Raw genomic sequence first — 19304 nt, forward strand, 5'->3', positions numbered from 1 at the left:
ACGTGTGGTGGCTGCACCTACGTACTCAATTGGTGTGACCTGTTTTGTTTTGCTTGTAGTAACTGAGACGTATGTGTTTCTTCGGTCACAATCCTCATTGGCGTTGGTATGAGAGGGGAGGTAAACGGGGGATGGAGAGGTGCGGGGGTAGAAGTCCAGCACACTGAGCCCTGCTCCGGCTGGCAGAGCTGGGCCCCCCTTCCCTGGTGCGATGCTGGTGCTGTCCTCAGCCCAGGGAGTGCAGGCAGGGACCAGCAGCCTTTCACCTCCCTGGCCTTCCTTGGGCTTTGAGTGAGTATTGCATGACCCATTTCAGGGAAACGTTCTGAAGCGAAGATTTGTGCCAGCGTTAGCAGTTCCTGTCAGACAATGCAAGTGACAGGGCTGCAACTTTGTGTGTATTCTGCAGGCACTAATATATTCTAAAAATGGCACTATGTTGCCATTGTAGTATGTGGCAAAATGCTTTTGATGCTTATTACTGGTTATTCCTCTGTTTGGAAGAGAGACTGCTGGATTAAACTTTTCTGATTATTGAAGTGTTTTAAAATTATTCAGATTTTTTGTTTTGGGATTTTTAACATAAATTCAGCTGGGTCTACATGCAAGCAGGTTTTGCTGTTGACTTTGTCCTTGTGATAATACGTTACTCTCATTTTTGTATTGTTTTGTATGTGCTTGAGATTGCTAAGTAACTTCACAAGCTTTTCATTCTTCAAATAAGCATAACCTGAGTGCAGAAGTAAAAATGACATGGGATCAGTCTGATCTCCCTGTAATTCACAGAAACCAATGCTCACTGACTGGTTACCTTATTTTAAGTATATGGTTGAGTATCATGTGTAACTTACAATCTGAAGTGTTATTTTAATTTAAAAAAAAAAATAATCTTGAGTTTAACTTTGTTCTGTACCCCAAACACTGAACAGATAGGAAGAAGGGAAACTTCCATGTAATCTTTTATTTGCTTGAAACCGGTTTGCTTCTTCTCCTGCAGGTCCTTGGGCGATGTTTCTTGACAGTGATGCAGGTCCACTTTCAGTTCCTGTCACAAGCTTTGCAGAAGGTCCAGCCAGTGGCACACTCTTGCTTTGCTGAAGCTGTAGCTCAGGAGAGAAAGAACATGAGTGGCACTGGAGCCTCAAATTTAAGCCCCACAAATGAGCTAGAAGATGCAATAAGATCATGGAGAGGAGCAGCAGAGGTATGGAGGTCTTGCTGCAGCGACATTACATTTAATGTAATGACGGTTACATTTAGTGAAACCTAAATTCAGGCTGGATGCCCTCATAAAACAAGAAAATGTCTGATTTTAAAGACGTGCTACATTGGAAGGGGGGAACATGGTGCAGTTTGTTTCAGATCCTAAAACTTGTTTTACCTACATGGTGACTAGACTACCTTTGCCCTCAGTAAAGTTGTCTTTGTGATACGACTGTACGTAAGGGGTGCACAAACAGTGGAACAGCTTGTTGTTAGTAGTAATGAATTAACAATGTTCAAATGTGGTTCGGCAGACAGAGGGAATTTGAAAAACAAAACAATACAAGTCTTTGCAAAACCAGAGCAAAATCTTCATAAAAAATAATTTAGATAACGTCTATTTCTCTTAAACTTTGAGCATGAATTCTGTCTTTAAAATCTTTACAACTTTTAACACTTTTGTCTTCATGCTGTTGCTTGATCCATCACGTGTTGGACGTCAGTCGTCTTAAATGTACCGCTCTGGCCGCCTGTTTTCACAACCCCCCCCCCCACCAAAAAAGTACTTTACAAAGAAAATTAGTTGTATGAGCTTTTCTGCTTTCCCTTGCACTGCTGAAGCCTGCAGACTGATCAAAATGGATTCAGACTCTTGAGTGCCTGGTTTCCTTAAACTGAAGTAACTGGGAGCATGTGCTTTGGAAGTCTAATTTTGCAGCCCACACAGGCATGTTAATCATCTTGACTGCAAATCTTGTCAAGGTTTCCATTTACCAGCTAACATCTGCAAGGTATATGAAAGCAAACAAGTTTCCTTTAGAACTATGAATGCAGAGGAATTACTTGTAATTTTAACTGCAGCATAAATTGATTTTACTGGATGAAATAAGCACTTGGGAGTGCTTTAGGTGTATTACACATAATTGTAACAGGTCTAATCCTGGTAAAGCTTTACTCCTTTTATGTAAAAATAGTTATTTTATGTTTAATATACTTAGTTCCTTAAAACTGAGTTACAGTTTCTAGAAATGCCCTGCAATTGCTATCAAGTTTGTTTAAAATGTGGTTAAAATTAACCTTGGGTTTGCAGAATCTGGGACCTTAACTTTCTTTACCTCCTTAAGCGCCCACTTCAAATATTTCTGTTAATAAAACTTGTATTTCAAAATAGTTTCGTACAAGTATTACACTAATCAAATCCTTTATTAAACATACTTGAGGAGGAGAAGAGAAAAATAGAGATTCTCCCTAGTTTCAGAATAACAACAGAAGAAATTTCTCTGTTTTTATGATTGGCTAAAATAACTCATCTGAACTTTGTGTGGAGTTTTAGGATAGCGTAAGAAAAATCTGCACTCTGCAGATACATAAAATCTCTTTCGCTCTCTCTTAGAATGCAGATAGACTGACATAACATTCATTCTGCTAGAAGGGAGACCTGAAATACTGAAATCTTTCAGAATTCTTGGAGTGGAAGGCCATCCATTATTTTTGCATAAAATCAGCATTTTTGGCAGGAGAATACACTGCTGTTTCAGATTGAAGTTTAAGATTATACTTTGTCAGTAGATCAAATCTGTGTTTCTTTTTCGAGATTTTTCACCTGGACAATGCTGTAGTTTCGGCTGTGTCGATGAGGTGAGCAATGTGTCTGTCCACTGGGTGCAGTACCAAATAGCCCCAGTTGGGACACCCAGCTTTAGAGGAAGACTCCTTCCTAGACTGAAAAATAAGCCCTATCTGAGGCCTTAAATGCAATCGAGAGTAGGTTTCTGTTTGTTTTACCCTGCTCAGTATTGTAATATTTTACAGTTAAAACTAAATAGTTGGCATTTCATATTTCTTACTTTTCAAAAACATATTACACAAAGCTATTCTCTTGCTGTGCTGAGTTGATCTTAGTCTTGTGTGGCTCTTCTCAAATTGTACCCCAGTAATCGCCTTAATTTTATAAAATCTATATTCTTATGCTCACAATAGTGTTTGTGCACATGATTAAATGTATCTTCTGTTTCTGTGGCAAGTAATACCCTTTATGTTGAAGTTAAAAGTCCCTCCTCTGGTAACCACAGTCATCATGTGGCCTGTGTAAATGGATCCTTAGTCCTGAGAGGGAGCTAAAATAGCAACAGCAAACAATGTTGAATTAAGTTGCTAGCCAACACCTATATGCCATACAAATTACATGAGATTTGTACTTTCAAAGTAGCAGTAGAGGTCTGATAAGTTACAATTAATAATCTCCTCCAGATCCTTTCCACTGGGCACCACTTCTGATCTCCTTTATAATGTTTTAAACTCTGTGGGGTTTTTTTGCTCTTTAAAAATTTAATTAAGCTTGACCTGGTTTAATGTTGAACCTCTTTACCCTGGATTTTTATTTTGTGTGACAGGCCACATCTCGACTGCGAGAAAGGGGCTGTGATGGGTGTTTGGCAGGAATTGAAGTTCAGCAACTTTTCTGCTCACAGAGTGTGGCAATCCCTGAACATCAACTCAAAGAGCTCAACATGAAAATTGACAGTGCTTTGCAAGTGAGTTTTTAAAGTTTGCTGCTTTCGTGTGCATTTAGTACTGCCAGTGGGCCAAGGGGTGAAACAGGGAAGGAGCGTGTTACTGCAGACATACATACCACAGGCAGCCATGAGGTATTTGAAATTGCAGTATTGCAGCCTTACCGTAAATGCATATACGCTGTAGAACCGAGTAGGGTAAATTCATGTAACAATTCCTTTTATGTGTCCAGGCACAATGACTGCGTGCTTATTTGCTGATAAAGCCTGTTCTATCTCAACTTCTTCTTTCATGTCAGGCTTACAAAGTGGCTTTGGAGAGTTTAGGCCATTGTGAATATGCAATGAAGGCTGGCTTCCACTTGAACCCAAAAGCTATTGAAGCAAGTCTTCAGGTAGGACTGCTAAACCTGCTCTGTCTTTCATCCCTCCTCACCTTGAAAATGACTGTTAAAAAAATTTGACTTGCGTTAGGACTTTTTTAATGTCCTCCACTTCTTGTAATTGATCTGTTCTTTTATATTTCAGGGCTGTTGCAGTGAAGCTGAAGCCCAGCAAACAGGAAGGAGACAGACTCCGCCTCAGCCAATTCAGTGTGAGCTGCCCACTGTACCTGTTCAGATAGGATCGCATTTTCTGAAAGGAATATCTTTTAATGAGTCTGCAGCAGAAAATCTGAAGCTGAAAACGGTAATAACCCTGACTCTAACCACAGAAGTGCAGTTTAAAATTCAGAGAACAACTGCAGCAGAAATTCACTGCCAAATGTGTATTTAAAAGTGTGTATTTTTAGCCTGACTTCCTGTGGAAACAAGATGATAACATTGTAGGTCCACACCTGCCTCTGATAACGTTTTAACCACCTGAGCAAATTCAGTCCAATCTGAGAGAATCATAGAAGCCTAGGAGGTAAGGAAGCTTCTGTGAACTTTGTGAAAATAGGAGGATTAGGTATCAGAAAGTACAGAGGAAAGTGAGCCAGAAGCCCCAACCAGGTGATGCACCTCAGAGCTTTTATCTTCGGTACCAAAATAAGTCTGGCCCAGGTCATTCTCGTGCTAAGGGAGGTACTTGAAAAAATATTGTGTATCAAAGATCCTTTTGATGTCGTCTTAGAATTCTAATTCTATTCTAACAATAATTTAAAATAATTTAAAATAGAAGTGAATTGTATTTTCAGTTTAAAATAATATAAAATACGTCCATTCAGTAGTAATTTGGGCAATTTTAATCAGCATTTTCACTTTCTTTTTAGATAAGCCCAGTTCCTTGCTCCTGAAAGAGTTGAAACAATCCACAGCACAAAGTGCAGCTTTTCTGTTGTCTTTGCAGTGCTTTTTGTGCTTTTTGATAAAACCATTTTGCAGGAATATAAGCAGAAATACTGTTAATAATTTTGGAGGGGTATTGTGTTTCAAACAGCAGAGGTGGTCTTCCCTGCTTCAGTTCTGCAGTTGAGCTCTTCTAGTAATACAAAACTGTTCAGGGGTAACAAACGTTACGGTTGTTTGAAGAACACGTAGAACAATTGTAAACGTTGGCGTCTTTGGTGTGACTTTGATTTTATTTTATTTTCAGCACACAATGCTGCAGTTGATTAAGGAAGCTGGATGCCACAATGGACTTACACCACGGGATGACTCTCCTGTTACTGAAGTACTAAATCAGGTTTGCCCTTCCACTTGGCGAGGAGCCTGCAAAACCGCTGTACAATTGTTATTTGGCCAAGCAGGGCTGGTAAGTGACTGAGGAAGCGTAGCGAAAAAAGGGCTACTTAAACATCCTGAAGAGAGACTACATATTTTAGAGTCTGAAAATTAATTTCCACTGTCTTATTTTGTATTTCTCAGTTGTTAACACTGCACCTAACTTGATTTATGAACAAAATGTATCCTCATAAAACACAAGTTCATAGATGCTATCTGTAGTTGACAGGAACAGGAACATGTACTGTGTACTTTGTACTTCTTGTTACTAGAGAGAAAACAAGAAATGAAACTTCTAATTCACAATGAAATATTTTCAAACCTATAGATGACCATGTTAGAAAGAAACAGCCCTTCCTCCCCTTCTCTCAGGTCAGCTTTAAAAGCATTGATTTTTTTCATTTCCTCTCTACTTTGAATGGAAGCTGGGTTTCCTGCCCAACAGAAACCAGGAAGCGTCTGCACCAAGTAGTGCTACCTGACATCTCCAACTGAGGACACAGCAGTTAATGCCTTGCTGTAGACATACATGTTCTTTAGAAACAGACCTCATGGATGTCACAGTTGCTAAAAATAGATGCTTGAAATGTACTCCGATAAGAAAACGCATTTGTGCTTCCCCAGCTGCAGTTTGTTCTTTAATAGTGTTCATTCATGATAAGTAGGTTTTTTGGACTACTGTAAGTTTTCATTTGACTGGACAAATAAAACAGGGGCAAGAATGCAATTGGATAGGAAGGAAATGCAAGCATGTAGGCACATCATAGCCTGTGGTAGTTCCTGACAAGTATTCTTTGAACCATCTTTAACCTTCAGTGAGCTAAATGCTGCTTGCTGATTCTTATACTGGTGGCAGGCCATCAGGACTTTGTAACTAATTGTAATTTCTGGTGAAAGGACCCATGTTGTTACATACTATGTTAATATCACATTTTTCAAACAAATCACACAGCTGATTACATGACTTTGACCTTCCGTCCTAGTTCATTAAACGATAGGGTTTTTGGTACCATTCATAGGTTCTCCAATAACGGTGAATGATAAATTGTAACTAATAAATTGATATTTCTACTTTTAGCATTCCTTTGATACTAGATACCAGATATTGGATATTCCTGTAATATTAAATATCTGTTAGAGAAGTAGGTTCAGATCATACTGGAATTCAACTGGCTTTTCATGTAAAGAAGACCTGAAATCAAAGGGATGGACCATCAGTATTGTAACAGCAGCGCACCTGCTATCAATCCTCACTTCAGTGTGATACAGGGATTTAAGGACAGGAGATGGTAGTGCAACCACTTCGTATAAGGAAATTTTCCAGGGAGGAAGCATCAGAAAGTGGTATCTTTGCAGGCAGAGAAAGCAACCGTGGAATAGTAGGATTGATCACATTTCTACTTAGGTATTTTAAAGGCAAATATGTACTAAATATTAAAACAAGAACAACTAGGAAAAAAAGGATGTGATGAAGTGGGATTGTCTTCACCTAGCATAGTTCATGGAAAGATGCTGGGAGTCAGCAGCAAGGGATGGGAAATGAGGCCAAGAAAGAAGCCGTTTCTCAGCAGCGCTGTGGGAGCGTGCCGTAACTCAGGAGGAGTTCTTGGCTCCCGAGTGTCTGGATGAGGAATGCCTTGGAGGATGCTGCACCTCCCACCATTTCCTTTCAGGGGGGTTCAGAGTTGTGCACACCCAAGTCCTGCCCTGATGAGATTTGGGGAGTGGCCCGAGGCACATTTGGACTCGGGAGTCTGGAAACCTCCTGGTGTCCCCCAGTCTAGACATAACTAGTTAGACCTGCTTGTATTTAAAATGCTGATGTTCTTCAGGTTTATCATAACATTTGGAGAGTCGTCAGGATGACACTTAGTTATACAGTCTCGCAGATGACAGTGCTGATGTAAGGAATATTACTTGTGTTGAATCAGGAATGTCTCCAAAGCTTTTTGCATGAACCTCAGGTTCTGAAAGTAGCAGGTTTCTGTCTTCAAAGACGCAGTAATGAGCTATACACACAACAAAATACTTGTGAGCCTTCTCTCCCTCATTCATTCTCACTTTGATTTGTTACAATTCGGAGGGTGTGAGGGTTTTTTTCTTTATAAACTATGTGCCGTGATTTTTTACAAGATTCAATTATGCTTGTATGCAGCCTCATGCAATGATGAGAAATTGTAATTTACTACTTTAAAGCATTCTTTGGGTGGAGATGAGAGAGGAAACACCTGTGAAACAAGAACAATACATGTCTGATGCACAGGAAGCTATCCTCTAGGCACCCACCAGGTGGGGAGGGAGAACATGTTTATTTTAAGTTTAGTTTGTGTAGAACTCGGATAAATGAATCACGGCACACTATTACGTAGTCTTTGGTTTACTTCTTTTACAAACTACGCTGTCTGTATTGGTTCAGAATTGTGTGTAAATTTGTCATTTAAATGCCAGATTGAAGAAAGAATGCTACTTGACAGACTTGTTACCTTTAGCCGGTCTTGCCGTGTGCCTTTCAAGAAGAAACTCATTAAGGACTGGAAAGCACAGTGAGATGTAACTTAGCTGGCTTGGTTATTTTAGGCTTTGGTCTTTTTAACATAAAGAATTTTTTTTAAGTGCAGTTTTTCGGCTTTTACATTAGCATATATATTAAGAATTGTTTTCAGATTTGGGTCAGCTGAAGAAACCACCATGTTTGAATCAAAGTAATGTGTATTAGAAGAACTGAATTCAGAGGAGGAGTGGCAATAAAACTTTGATTTGGCCTCATGCAAGGTCATGAAGAGAAGGTGTAACTGAGTCTCTAGCCATCCTTTTTTGTGCCAGTAGATGCATTGCAAAGCACTAAATCCAGTCATGTTGAAATCCAAACGTTGTAACTCTGGCCAGATGCTGAGAAATGTAAAACTTGTTTTAAAGGGGAAAAGGGAAGATGTGGGGGATGGGGTAGAACACCCCCAACGAAGCCCAGCCCATGAGCACTACCGTGCACCACTACCAGAAGCTGATCAAGGTCTGCACAAATCAGAATTTTAGTTCTGACTTACAGGTCTGAGATGCAGAGTGTCTTTTTCTTAGGAGTTGAGAAAAATCACTCCTAAGTTCATCTCTCCTTTCCCCAGTTATAACTACAATATGGTTGAATCGCAGATTACCAAATTACATGAAGTTAAAATGGTACGAATACAAGTAAAAAAGTAATGTAGTTGCCCTGTTACTAAAGGAGAGGTACTTCAATGAGTGGATAATAGCATGGTGTTTTGTCACTGTGCTTAGGCATGTTTTGTACGTTTGAATAAACTTGGGCAAAGGCTTAGAGGCAGCTGGAGGAAAACTAAGACCTCATGCTAAAGTATCTAAAAGGTGGGAAGTAATTGTGTTCAATGTCAGTGTCTGGTTTTGTTAAAAAGATAGAGGAGACTCTCAGCATTATTCATACTTTGCATTTCTTCATAACCAGTAGTAGACAACCAGTCAGAAGCAGAACCAGTGTAGGATGATCGCAAAAAAGCCAGTAATGTCCCCTGAGGCTTATTTATACTGGGGGACTTTTGCCATTTCAAGGATAAATGGTACAGCTAATCTGCTAGTCACTGAAGCAAGAACTGCTGACTGCTGCCAAAAAGCTGCTGGTTCAGCATGACCAAAATAGGAAATTATGGAAATTATCAAAAAAGCCAACCCATGCAGACTGGACAACAACAGAAAGCACGATCCAAATATGGAACTTACTATCACTGGTATTAAAGTTTAAATGAAGCTGAAGTGAATCCATTCCTTCTCAATTCTATAAAAAGAAAGGTTCATGACAGAAGGTTAATTTTCAAGACTTTCATCTTCCATATATCTTCATGATGTCTCACAGAGGGCTCAGAATTCAACAAATGGAACAATCAGTTTTCTCTTATTATAATAGGGAATTAATAACAGTGCAGTCCCATCAGATAGAGAAATGCTGGTGTGGGATTTTATAACCTTAAAAGGAGGTGGGGGCGTGTTAAGAATTGTGAGCTATGTGAAGAGCTTTAAAGTAAATACTACTATATCATACCATGCACTGCAGTTAAATTATTTAAAGTATTTCAATAAATAGGTGTTTGGGAGCTATTCAAGTCGTAATAGTGCCAAACCTCTCAAATGTAAGGGCTGTTATATGAAGCCGCTGATAACTACCAGCTGTTAGGTGAAGCAGTTGGTAACTATGTAGTGATGCATAACTACAGTATGTAACTGAGAAGAATTAAGTCTTTGAATAGGCTGCTCTATCAAACTAGTAGTTTTATAGTCTTTCCTTTTTTAGATATTAAAACAGAAATCACCTTATAATTTTGTGAGTTTTATTTGTTTTTATTTGGATATTTTTTTGCACCTGTGGCATGTCAGGGAGGTAAGACTTGCATCTTAACTACAGGGGTGATAAAACAACTAGAACTAATTCTTAAAATATTTTCCCTTTTTATTTTACTTGCTAGGTGGTTGTGGACACAGCACAGATTGAAAATAAAGAAGCCTATGCTCCTCAGATAAGTTTAGAAGGATCCAGAATTGTGGTGCAAGTTCCATCAACTTGGTAAATTAAAATACTGTATTTCAGATTACACTAATAGCTATGACTGATATATTTAGGGAAAAAATATTGCAGCACAAATAGAAGAAAGAATGCTACACAATTACGGTAAATCTTCTTTAAGTTTCTTTATCTGGGACTGTTTTGAATACCACCATTCCTGACAGACTGACAGTTGCACTTCAGCTGTCTTTGCACTGGTGCTACCTCTGTTGGTGGCAGTGCTGGGGCACCGAGGTAGACTTTAAAGGAATGAGTGAAAGCTTGATGACAAAAGAAAAGGTTTTTTAAAAAAATCCAGTAGTGTTTGTGTTATGCTCCTCCCCAGCAGGTCCTCACAGCTCTTAGCTCAGGAAGGCCAGGAATTAGATGAGATTAATGAGAGCACTTTAGGTCTGTCTTCATTGAGCTGTTCTTTAAGCACTGCCGTGAAACGCAGAACTCTGGTCTGAGAGATGCTGTTCCCACCAGTTTAGCTGATTGCTTGGGAAAGAATGTTGGCATTAATCTGCAGTGTTGGGTGAGGATTTCTTCCCTTTGGAAACAACGATCTGGAATTAGAACACTTCCTTTCTCTCTCTCTCTCTCTCTCTCTCTCTCTCCTTGTAGAGTAGTCAGTGTTACGAATTTCAGTACAACGCAGTTCATTCATCTGAATCCTTAGTAAGATCTTGTTGCTTAGCCTCTGTTACTAATGGTACCAATGGCATGCCCAGAAGTACAAGTCAACTGATAGTCTGTTTCCCAAATACATCTTTCATTCCTCTGTGGAGTATAAACTGGCACTCGTCTGTTCTCTCTGTGTAAATTGCTCTATTATGAAAGAACTAAAATAATGCTTGAGGCTTGGTGCACTCTGGAAGAGCTCCGCCTGCTGGCACACACTGAGAGTGCCTCTTCACTCTTCTGCTGGAGGGGCTCGTTAAGTACTTGACAAACGTGCTAATATTCAGGTTGACGTTATTCACACTTCACCTCAAATTCAGTGCCATTAATGAGGAACATTCACTTATCCTGTATCTTCACAGCTCAGTAAAATCTCCCCCAAACTGTTGGATATGCTGAATCATTTCCCACATGGAGTCTGTCAGGCTGGGGGTTCTTAGTGCTGGACCCGAGAGAGTACACTCATGTGTAGTGTGTTGTCAGGTGTCTTGAGTGCTTTTGCAGTTTTCCAGAGATGGGCAGCTTCGTGTATTTGTTAATTCTTACCTCTGTGCGTGAATTATGCCTGCTCAGCTAAAGAGCTAATCATTAATCATGATTTTAAAATAAACTCCTCATTTTTTACAGTTAGATTAGATATATGTTCAACAGTAGAAAGAAACTGGGGCTGCCAGAATACTCATTAGGAACCCTCAGGCATTCATATGTTCTGCTGCCTTTATTAGTTGCACCCCTGTAGGAGCACCAGCGGTGTATTGATTGGCCTTTGATCTGATTGTATTGATCTGATTAGTGTGGTAACATTGTTTAATGTAAAAAATAAAAAACCTGATTTTTTTAAAGTTAAATTTAATGATTACAGGTGTCTCAAAGAAGATCCAGCAACAATGTCTTTGCTACAGAGGAGTCTGGATCCAGAGAAGACTTTGGGACTGGTAGATGTGCTCTATACCGCTGTGTTTGACATACACAGGTGGAAGGAGGGAAGGTACGTGTCTTGTTGAGCTCATGCTTTACTTTCCTAGTTTAAACAAAGCCATTGTTGTTGAAAGGTCTACACTGAGGAATTTATCAATCAAACTGAGAGCAAGAAACTGGTAACCTACATGGGTACCTTGTGGGTACGTAGAGATACAGCAGTCTGTCTAACTGCTAACCAGCAGTTTACCCAAGTGTACAGAAGTATTTGTTTCTCTTACAAAAATACTGAATTTATATTAAATAAGTCTCCATTTAGGTCTTGAAGCACAATTAAAATTTCTTAAGGAACAGAAAGTAGTTAATGCTATTGCAAATACTAGTAATAATTTGCATTTTTACTCTAAGAAATAGCTGATGAATTGGCAGTCTTTGGTTTTGTTTCTCCCACAGTCCAAATATATAATCTTCCACTACCCAAATATGCATTTTTCTCCAAAGTACGAACTCAAGTCCGTATTGGGTGGGTTGATACATGTATTTTTGTTGATGCAGGGAGCAAGCTTTGCCTTGTATTCAGATCCAGTTACAGCGTGAAATCTCTGACTTTGGGAATCAAGTCGACATGCCATCTGGAAACGGAAGCAAATCTTCAGGTGGTCTACAAAAGACTTTCTCAAAACTGACTTCACGGTTTACAAAAAAAACTTCCTGCACCAGTACAAGTAACACTGGAAGTTACTCAATCCCCAATACACCTTCCAAAAATGTCTTCATAAGTTCCAACTCGGAGGAGAAAGCTAAAATGCCCACTAATATAGATGCACGCTTACAAAGCATTTTGAACATTGGTAATTTTCCTAGGACCACAGATCCACTGCAGTCAGTTCACAGCACAAATAATCAGCTAGTAAATGGGTTTTTAGTTGAAAGGTGGGACAACTTTTTCAAACCGGATGATGGCAAGGACGACAAAGGCATGAATTTACCAACTGACCAAGAAATGCAGGATGTTATAGACTTCTTGTCTGGTTTTAACATGGGCAAATCCCAGCAGACTTCTCCAATGGTGAAAAGAAGGAACTCTGTTGCATCCTCTACAGCAACAGAACACAAATCAGGAACAGTACAACAGCAGCCGCAATCTGTCTCTCACACACCACTGCATCCTCCTCAGCAGGGCCTGTCACAGCAACAACAGTCTCAAAAGCAGCAGCAGCAGATGCAGTATTACCAACACTTGCTTCAACCTATTGGACCACAGCAACGTGTACCTGCCAAATGGCTGACTAACTCTTCGCAGCAGCCAGCCCAAGCTGTTGGAGCTGGGTTGTCTCATATAAACCAGTGGAACAGTCCTGGTTTTTCAGATTTAAGCTCTGATCTGTACAGCTTGGGTCTTGTGAGCAGCTATATGGACAATATGATGTCGGAGGTGTTAGGACAGAAACCACAAGGACCTAGAAACAACACATGGCCGAATCGTGACCAAACTGATGGAGTGTTTGGGATGCTGGGAGAAATCCTGCCTTTTGACCCTGCAGGTGTGTGTCTCTACCTTTATAATGTTTTTTTTCTTCTTTATAAGGGTCCTTTTACAGAGAATACTGTTAAATATGGCTAGCAAGTGCTATCCACCAGATGCAAGGGTGCTTACAGAGGCAAGCAGGTATGTGTGTGTGCCTCCCTTCTTTTTTTAACAGAAGGTGAACTAAAGTGCAAGCAACTTTCATTAATAAAGAAGAATGTAATCAAACTCCTTGTTTCTTGTGCCGGTCATAGTAGAAGGATCCAGAATTGTGATGCAAGTTTCATCAACTTGATAAATTAAAATACTGTATTTCAGATTATACTAATATCTGTGACTGAAATATTTAGGGAAAAAATCGAGTTCTGATTTTTTGAAGTACACAAGATCACAACATAGCTAGAAATCCTGCTGCAATCTGGAATCAGCCATAATAATTGATATGTTCTTCTTCTCTGATCTTGGGTAAAAGTACAGGCTTTAATTCTGTCAGTGTCTGCTGATGGGATGTGGACCTTTCAGTGTATAGACATGATCATAGTGACAAATACCATTTCCCTGATAGAATGCAAGGCACAGGTGTACTTCAGTGTGAGAATTATAATCCACTGTGTATGGGTAGTGTGTATCTACTGTTTTAAAACATTCCCCATTCAGTGTTCTTCACTGCTCCATGAGGAGGTATCAGCTGTTATCTGGCACTTAGTATCAGTGTGGGAATTCTTTTCTGTGGTGGGGTACAATCAAGCCTAAAGGATTAAATGAGGGGGATAACTGCAGTAGAAATAGCTGAATGTTAGCACCTGACTTCTTGGTTTCTTTTATTCAGTTGGCTCTGACCCAGAATTTGCCCGGTATGTTGCTGGAGTCAACCAGGCTATGCAACAAAAAAGGCAAGCACAGCATGTCCGGCGTCCAAGCAACACACGCAGCAACTGGCCTCTTCCTGATGATCCTCATAAAACCTGGCCTTTTCCTGAGTATTTCACAGAGGGGTAAGAGATTGGACAGGCTGCGTATTTTTACTGGATATGAGTGTAATTTACACTCAAACTTGGCAGAATGTGGGAATATTGAGTGTTCTTTCCAGTTGCTGCTGCACCTGTGAAAGCTGCCCTTCATTATGTCAAGAGTGAGAAATCTGAGCCCCTCCCACTTTGCTGGTATTGAAGCAGTGACATTTGTTTGGTGTCTTCTTTAGAGCGGAATGTGTACCAACTTTGACTTGAACAGAGGAAATAAGAAATTTATAGCATAAATGCACTCAGAACGGGTTTTTTTCAGTATTTTGAAAACTTTTAAAACCTAGTTTTGATGAAGAGTGATGCTATCAAAGTTGCAGTGCCTCACTGAATTCAGCTTTCCAGACCTTAGCCACTTAATCTTGCTACTATAAGGCATGTACCTTACAGCACGTTTGTAGTTCTTAATCTCTTCCAAATTGTAACTATCTATTACAACAGAAGTGTTTCAAGCTCCTGCATTCATTTGTCCATAAGGTAACAGATGTGATTCTTGTCCTGCTGGTTTTAAGCTAGCTTAAGTATGTGTTCTAGCTCAGTTCTGCAATGAAAAAGTCAAGTGCCTCGTGATTCCAAAACCAAAAGTAATTTGTTTCTTATTATAGTAAAATATAAAGTGACTGTAACAGACAAAACAGTCAATGTGATCACTCAGAAGTAAGTGCGTGCAAGTATTTGTATTACTGGTACATTTTACAAAGTATTGAAATGTCTTCGTGCTCTGAGGTATCACCTGTGACAAAGATTCAGCATTATTGAAGGCAAACGGCCTGGACCAGGCACTGTAAACAGAAGGACTAACACAAGTTTTTGTCTTGCAGTGATGTGACAAATAGCTGGTCTGGTACTCAAGGAGACTCTGCCAGCTCAAGTGATGAGACCTCCTCAGCTAATGGAGACAGTTTGTTCTCCATGTTCTCAGGGCCAGACCTCGTTGCTGCTGTGAAGCAGAGAAGGTGAGCAAAATTAACAGAAACACATACTAACTACTTCATCAGATCACGTTTTTTTGTATTTGGAGTAGCACACAAAGGAAACTCCTGCCAATCAGACGAAGCTATACAAGTGTCAGTTTACGTACTACGCTCATGATACAGATCAGCGTATAGCGTTTCTGACTTGAATGCTAGGGATTCACAAATTGAGTTGCATTAGTAGCTGTTATCTTGAACAAACCAGCATCTATGCAAGTAGCCAACTGTCAGTTGAAATTCAGTATGTCTAGAATGCTTTCCCTCTTCCAAGATAATCTGTTTTGGATGACACTTCTTTCTAAACTACTGAGGCCTTAGAGATCATCTTGGAATTGTTTCTCTGAACGGTGTACTTCACCGCAGCGTTGTCATGCCCCTAACGTGCACTTTGATGCCAGCAAGTTCCTCTTCCCTGGCTTTTACTGCAAATTTGCGGCACTCAAGAAACGCCACTGATAATGTTGTACTTCTGTCTCACCTTGCCGACACGTAAATACATGCCTGTTTAGTCCTTTATTTCTGATAATATGAAGAGGAGGCTTAACTGCATTCATAAATAAGCTTAATAACTTAAAAATTAAGCCGGAGTTTTCAATTACGCACAATCAACTTAAAAGCAGTACAACCATGAATTACAACCATTAGTTTCTGCTTTTCTGAAGGGCTGGAAGCTTGGTGTCTTTGGAACCTCAGTGATTCCACAGTAGAAGGCAATTAAGAGAATAATAAAAGGCACAACCGAATCATGAATTCCAACTGACTTCCAAGCTGGGATCATCCTCCAACTATTTTTCTAAGTCCCTTCTAAAAATAAAACAAGCTAGTTCTGTGGTCAAATATTCTATTACTGTTTAGATCACAGAACAATTTAGTCAGTACATTTAAATACAAGATTGTCTGCTTGCTTTTTGGTGACAGAAGAAACTCGGTGGATGTACTGCCAGATTCCTGCAGATTATACCTGCATAGCGAATATTATACGCATTGCCATTGCATACTGATAATGGAACTGAGGCAGGCAGGTTCAAAGGACCAAAAGAGAAGCTGTTTTCAGAATTTTTACTTACTAAGACTTTATATAGAGGGGACAGGAACTGAGCTTCAATAAATCCTAAACTGAAATTAATGGAAGCTATCTATCTAATAAAAAAGTAGTAATTCTTTGTGTTTTTAAAAAAGCAGCAGGGAAGAGAGAACACAATAAGCATATAATAGGTGAATTAATCTGCCAAGCCACCAGATATCTAGGGATTGATGATGGAGTGATTCATGAAGCAAGAAGAACAAAAGCCTGTGCTTTATGTAGTGCTCTGAAGAGCAGAAGGAAATTTCTGAAGTGTGTGCTTCATTAAATAAAAACTTAAGCTGAAGTAACAGTACTAGTGCCTTATGTTACTTTAAGGAAGAAAAGCATTCTATGAGCGAGGGCCTGACAAAATACTGTAGCTAAAACTATACAGGAAGAGAAAGCAAAAAGGTTAAGCAATCCACAGCTGACCTGCAAAGAACTGCTTACCTGTGGAAGCTTGATAATTGGAGCATGGTGATTTTTTTCTAAATGAAGGATCAAAGGATGAAAGATTCTGCTCTGATGTAAAAAAGGGGGCTGGCGACTAGAGCCCATCTTCTTTTCACCTCTGTAAAAATGCGTGCATGTTGCTGAAGCTGTAGCTCAAAGACCTACTGCACTGTCAAGCCTCCGAGTGTTCAGTATTATTTTATTTTTGCATTGCTTTTACCTGTATTGTGCAAAAACACATGAAAGATGAAATGTCAGTACACATTCTAGGCTGTTAAGCATGACAGACTGAAACTACAGAATGGCATATGCCAGTGACAGATTAATACGGAGTTTTTTAATTTTAAAAAAAGGTAAATGTGTCTCTTTTTTTTTTGGGAGCAGAAAACACAGTAGTGGTGAACAGGAACCTAGTACGCTACCATCACCACCTCTTCTTTCTGCAGCAGATGACCGTAATCAGGCAAGTTGAAAATGGCTTTGCTTAGTCACTTCTCCTGTGTGCATTTTGGGGTGGTTTACACTAAGAAAACAGCTAGAATAGCATCAGTATCTCCAGATTGCTTACCTCAGCTAAAACCCAAACGATTGCACTCAAGTAGTATTGGATGCTTTTATCAAAGTCACCAAGTCTAAATATTTAAAACTGGAAATCACTTATCTTTTTCCCTTATAGCAGAAATGATCACGATGATTTCAAGTTAAGCTAAGAGGCAATGTAGTAAATTTTAATTGTCAGTGCAGAGAAGACTGAAGTACATCAGATTTATCACCTGTCTTGCTAGAAATTTTGACTTAGAGCGGTCTACTATGTGTCAAGCAAAAGTGCTGAAGTAAATAAAAAGGCGTTTCAGTACACAGAAACTTTTAAGAATTGAGAGTGCTATGTATATGCATCAATTCTGCTTTCAAATATAAATTAATCTTCTGAAAATGCCTTAAGTAGAGGATAAGATGATGCATTAAGTATTGTCTCAAAAAAAGTTTTGCTATTAAAACAAAAAATGCAACAAAACCAATTGTGTTTTCTCAGGAGAATAAAACCAAAACCTGGCCTCCAAAGGCACCCTGGCAGCATACGTCCTCTGTCACGAACACACTACCCAGTCAGAGTACAACTTTGTATCCGATGAGCAGCCCCGTCAGCCAGTGGAGTGACACGATGCAGATCCTCCAGTCACCCGTGTGGGCAGCAGCCAACGACTGTGCTCCAGCAGCCGGAATATCCTACACGCAGCAGCAGCAATCACAACAACAGGCTTCCCAGCACAAACAGATGAATAAGGGCTTTAAATCTTTTCCAGTAAAGCACGAACGCAGACCATCTTACCTGCATCAGTACTAATTGCTTTTCATATTGGAAAATGCAGCACAGGGCCAAACATAAATTACACATACTTTGTTTCACACTTGTGTATTGGCTATATCCTGTTTATCTCATTAAATAGGGAATTGAGGGAGTTTGGGTGAGACAGACAAACTCTTGAATTCTGTTTTACAGTGCTGAGCAAATATGGCCAATATGTTTGTTTGATGTACATGAAACAGCCCAAAACTGTGATGTAGAAATGCTTTTAAAAATGTGTATATTGCCTTTACTTTCAAAACTTTTTTTTTAAAAGAACTGCTGAAGGACTACCATACAAGAAACACTGTATTTTATAGCTATTTTTCATATAGATTTGTAGTTAAACATCTTACTGAAACACATTGAATATGTTGAAGCAAATATATAGTGGTCACTTTGCTCAACACTGTTTGTGTTTAAATTTATAATGGACAACTTGTAAAGCCTTTGTATTCTCCATAAATGGCCCGTGGGCAGCTTTTTTAAATGAAGTGCAACAGCAGCTTTTCGTGTGCCACACAAGTGATTTCATTCTGAAACTGTTGCAGAAACAGTTGTGAAACAGAGTTCTGTGGTAGTTCCCTTACTCTAAGTAAAGATCAGCAGAACCACTCAACCTTGTGTCACATGTTATCTGAGCTGCTCAAAGTAGATGGCATCTGTGTGGGTAATATGACACTGGTTTTCAAATAAATACACAATTTCTTACTGCTTCGTTTGGCCAAAGGCATTATCCACACAGTGCTCCTTAAATGTGTGAAAGTATAGCCTAAAAGACTACTTGCATATATTTAAAAAGTCTTATTTCAGACGCTACAGTTGATTAAAAATTGTGAGCTGGCTCAGAAAATACTAAACTGAAATGTGGGGTAGCAGTTAGTTAAAAGAACATTATTTTTTTTAAAAGGATAAAGTAATTGTTTGCAGTCAATATGTGCCATTAAGTGAACCTGTGGAATTAGGAATAATCTTCCAACCAAAGTGGATCCAGAAGAGTGACTGGTGCTTAAAAATCGAACAATGGTAAATATATGTGTAGCTATCCCACTGTATATTAATTGAGATTACAGAAGATTCTTTATATAGTTAGAGCTTATTTAAATTTTCATATTTCATCTTTGAAAGAGTCTAAAAACCACAATATTTTCTGGTATAAGAGTTTTGACAGTATTAATCTTATTTTTGTATTTTTCTTAAGTCATATCATTCTAATATGTTAACTACTAGTAAAATGGGTTATTAGTTCTAACTACATAACTTTTCAATGAAGATAAAGCACATTTGTTGGTTTTTGTTTTTACAAACTAAATACATCTATATCTAAAGATACCAAAAAACCCAAC

The 19304-nt window shown here is 39.1% G+C and overlaps 1 protein-coding gene across 1 annotated transcript in view; it reads left to right on the plus strand.

Moving 5' to 3' along the window:
* Positions 1-18099, plus strand: part of KIAA0355 (KIAA0355 ortholog) — a 26028-nt gene extending 7929 nt beyond the window's left edge. Inside the window, exons 2-13 of the mRNA XM_010194571.1 lie at positions 998-1204; positions 3597-3737; positions 4016-4111; positions 4245-4406; positions 5295-5453; positions 9892-9989; positions 11515-11640; positions 12126-13114; positions 13928-14093; positions 14942-15076; positions 16998-17076; positions 17647-18099. Of these exons, the coding sequence (XP_010192873.1) occupies positions 998-1204; positions 3597-3737; positions 4016-4111; positions 4245-4406; positions 5295-5453; positions 9892-9989; positions 11515-11640; positions 12126-13114; positions 13928-14093; positions 14942-15076; positions 16998-17076; positions 17647-17958 (2670 nt within the window). The 3' untranslated portion in view covers positions 17959-18099. The remainder of the gene's footprint in view (positions 1-997; positions 1205-3596; positions 3738-4015; positions 4112-4244; positions 4407-5294; positions 5454-9891; positions 9990-11514; positions 11641-12125; positions 13115-13927; positions 14094-14941; positions 15077-16997; positions 17077-17646) is intronic.
* Positions 18100-19304: the final 1205 nt, after the last annotated feature.

This window comes from Mesitornis unicolor, unplaced genomic scaffold (genome assembly GCF_000695765.1).
Source record: "Mesitornis unicolor isolate BGI_N332 unplaced genomic scaffold, ASM69576v1 scaffold45191, whole genome shotgun sequence".
In the NCBI taxonomy this organism is placed as follows: domain Eukaryota; kingdom Metazoa; phylum Chordata; class Aves; order Mesitornithiformes; family Mesitornithidae; genus Mesitornis; species Mesitornis unicolor.